This window comes from Lactuca saligna, chromosome 5, assembly GCF_052625555.1.
Source record: "Lactuca saligna cultivar CGN05327 chromosome 5, ASM5262555v1, whole genome shotgun sequence".
NCBI classification, from domain to species: domain Eukaryota; kingdom Viridiplantae; phylum Streptophyta; class Magnoliopsida; order Asterales; family Asteraceae; genus Lactuca; species Lactuca saligna.
The window spans coordinates 35096572-35099817 of NC_136421.1; the positions used below are offsets into that span (position 1 = coordinate 35096572).

The window sequence follows — 3246 nt, forward strand, 5'->3', positions numbered from 1 at the left end:
CTGACTCCGATCCAAAATCCTAATCCTCGACCAGAATTTCATGGCTCGACACCTCTATGGGCAACCAACCTGAATAGGTGGAGTCGCGAACAGGGTCAACCCCTTCCATACAATGGAGACCGAAGCTTTTATAATCTGAGCGAGGGAGGCTCAGCAGACATAGTCCTTCCTATATTGGTTCGCCAAATTGTTCGCATTGACGAACAAGGAATGGCAACTATCGATCGAACTGAGGAAAATGATGCGAACACTGGAGTCAATACAGTTCGCATCCGACAGTTAGATTCAACTCGTGGATGAACCATAAATCAAAATGAAACTTGGAGATAGAGGTAACTAAAACTCAAACTGAAGTAAGGGAACTTAGAGCATGCCAGGCAAGGTATGAAATTCGTTTGCTAGAGATGGAGCGTCGTTGGCAGATCAAAAGGCTTAGAAGAATAGTTCCCGCCGCAAGTAGAGGATATTGTACTCACTCCTTCTTTTGGTTTGTGGAATAACCTTCGTGCGTACTCAAAGTAGTACTCTTTTTTTGTAAATATTCCCATGTAGCAATTTTTGTTTCACTAAACCTCTATGCTGTCAAAATTTCCTTGTATGGTATGTTGTAGGCCTACACCAAGGTCAAATTTTCCGAATTCTATGTAACTTCTATACCAACTATTATGACAGACTTCTTGCTTCTTTTAAAGATCATCATTATCAATCCATGCTTTGGGCTATGTAAACAGTTCGTGTCATAAATTGTTACAGCAACTCACTACACTGTCCCTATCGATCTAATTTATTGTAGTTCAATATTATTGAACTCAAAATCTTTGGCGAAGTCTTGCCACCATTTCATTTGTAACCCTAAAGCTGTAATTGCTTTCTTGCTATTCAAACAGACTTAATCCTTCGATAAATTCAAACACCTACACCCTTTAGAGAAAGAGACAGTTACCATAGAATAACTAACCCTTAAAACTTCAACTAAGGGAAATCCAATCAATGACGGATATTAAACGTACTTGGGGAAAAGCATGGACGCCGAAAATATAGATACCAGGCTATAGCAAATCAGTACTACTGAGGATACGAGAGAGAATAGAGGAAACCACTCGTGAAGCATGCGAGGTGGTAGAGAACCTGATACGTCGGACTAATAAGTAATAATTATTATTACCTATTGAGTTGGTAATTATATTACTCATGTTATGAGATAGGTACATCACATCCTTCTTCATAAATCGAGATAGTAAGAAAGATACCCTCTCCTAAAAACCCATGAAACTAGATGGACTTATGATTTCAACATCCTTACCCTAAATTGTTAAAAGTAAGCTTAAATACGATACTTATTTCAACCCTCAATCACAAATACATCATAAGGAATGTAAGTCGAAACATTAGAAACCGAATAAAAAAATGAGGAAATTATACTCCAACTAACAATGATCGTAGTTATCTGACCAACTCGAATCACATCATGTAACAGAATCATATCTTTACATGGAAATAACCGACCAACCAACGAAACACCACTCCTGCATATTGACTCAACTACTTTTCAAGCTGCGGTCACAGCCGCCGTGACAATGATCATGGCACATCTCAACGCAAGAAACACTAGTAAAACTGGGATGGATGTCAAAAATTCCAATGTTTGTGACAACCAAGGAAATCAACGAATATTTACCCACAAGGATACTCCAAACCACAAACCTAGTAACGTGAAACAAAGGTTCGGGAATGAAAAAGGGAGATGTTCAAAACAAGGGTCTACCAAAAGACAACAGATAGTGACAGCTCATGTTGTTACTGTTCCTACGACCACATCACCTACAAGGCCGTACAACGACAACCAGCCTATGTGCAACCGATGCAACTTTCATCATCACAGACCCTGCCATGAAGTGCATTGCACTAAGTGCAAAAGTAAGGGACACACCGTCCGCTACTACATGGAACCAACCTAACAGACCGCTCCAGCCAAAAATGTCGTAGTAGACCGTACTTGTTATAAGTGTGGAGAAACGGGGCACTTCTGAAGGGACTGCCCAAAGGCAAACAACAGGAATACTGGGGGAAGTGGCCAAGTATTCGCAATGGACCGGGAGGAAGCCGTTGCAGACCCAACTGTGGTCACCAGTATGTTTCTCCTCAATAATACATACGCATGTATTCTTTTCGATAGTGGTGCGGAGAAAAGCTTTGTGAGTCATCAATTTAAATGCTTGCTTAAACAGAAACTACAAACACTAAAAGACATCTTCACCGTAGAAATGGATAACAGAAAAACAGAGAACACTAACGACTTTTACACCGAGTGTACCCTCACCCTAAACAATCCCTCTTTCCAAATCAGCCTTATGCCGGTCACCATAAAAAGTTTTGATGTCATCATTGGCATATATTGGTTGTGTCTTCACCATGTCATCATATGTCACGAAAAGGCCATTCGCCTTAATATGGCAAATGGAGAAATTCTCATCGTTTATGGTGATAAACCTAGCTCAAGCTTTCAGATCATCTCTTGTGTCAAGGCTCAAAAGTATCTGGGCAAGGAGTACCACGCCTTCCTAGCCCACGTCATAGACACAAAACAAAAAGCGAAAAACATCAAGGACATTCCGGAGGTCTGTAATTTCCCCGATGTATTCCCAGAAGACCTTCCTAGGGTGCTTCCTATTAGACAAGTCGAATTCCGAATCAACCTAATTCCTGGGGCTACCCCGTAGCCAGATCGCCATACCGTCTAGCCCCAGCCGAGATGCAGGAATTGTTTTCAGACTAAATTTACTGGTGTCCGATTTATGATCGTTTCATGTCTAAATCAAAGTTATGTAAAATTAAGACCATGTCGACCTAGAAATGATGGTTCCACCTTGGATCCTATTCCTTGTTTGGTTGTGGGCCCATGGCAGACCCATTAGATTCGAAAGTTTATTTAAAACTTGATTATATATAAAAATTATACATCGAACGATTGTTGGATGAGCCTGGTATTGGTACTATTATAGACTTCCATACGAAACAAGTCTATCAACATTCATAAAGTGTATATTTCATTATCTATAGACCTCTTGTATGAATGGATTCATATGATATCTTTACGAGTCAGAATCATGATGCATATGAAGAACTAATAATGTTTAGTCTTAACTCTCGACTTATGAACGCTATCGAAGACTTATTGTCTTTTCATTCTTAGTATGGCAGAAAATGCCACCTCGTAGAAATCCTAGACGTGGCGGCACCGCAGGA

General features: G+C 40.2%; 1 protein-coding gene across 1 annotated transcript; it reads left to right on the forward strand.

Annotated features, from left to right (window-relative positions):
- The first annotated feature begins 2087 nt into the window (after positions 1-2087).
- Positions 2088-2720, forward strand: LOC145045185 (uncharacterized). The gene has a single exon (XM_078993530.1). The coding sequence runs from the start codon at positions 2088-2090 to the stop codon at positions 2718-2720; it is 633 nt and encodes a 210-aa protein (XP_078849656.1).
- Positions 2721-3246: the final 526 nt, after the last annotated feature.

What these genes read in the sequence shown, in the direction of transcription:
- LOC145045185 (XM_078993530.1), top strand. Translation starts at nt 2,088, where the DNA reads ATGGACCGGGAGGAAGCCGTTGCAGACCCAACTGTGGTCACCAGTATG.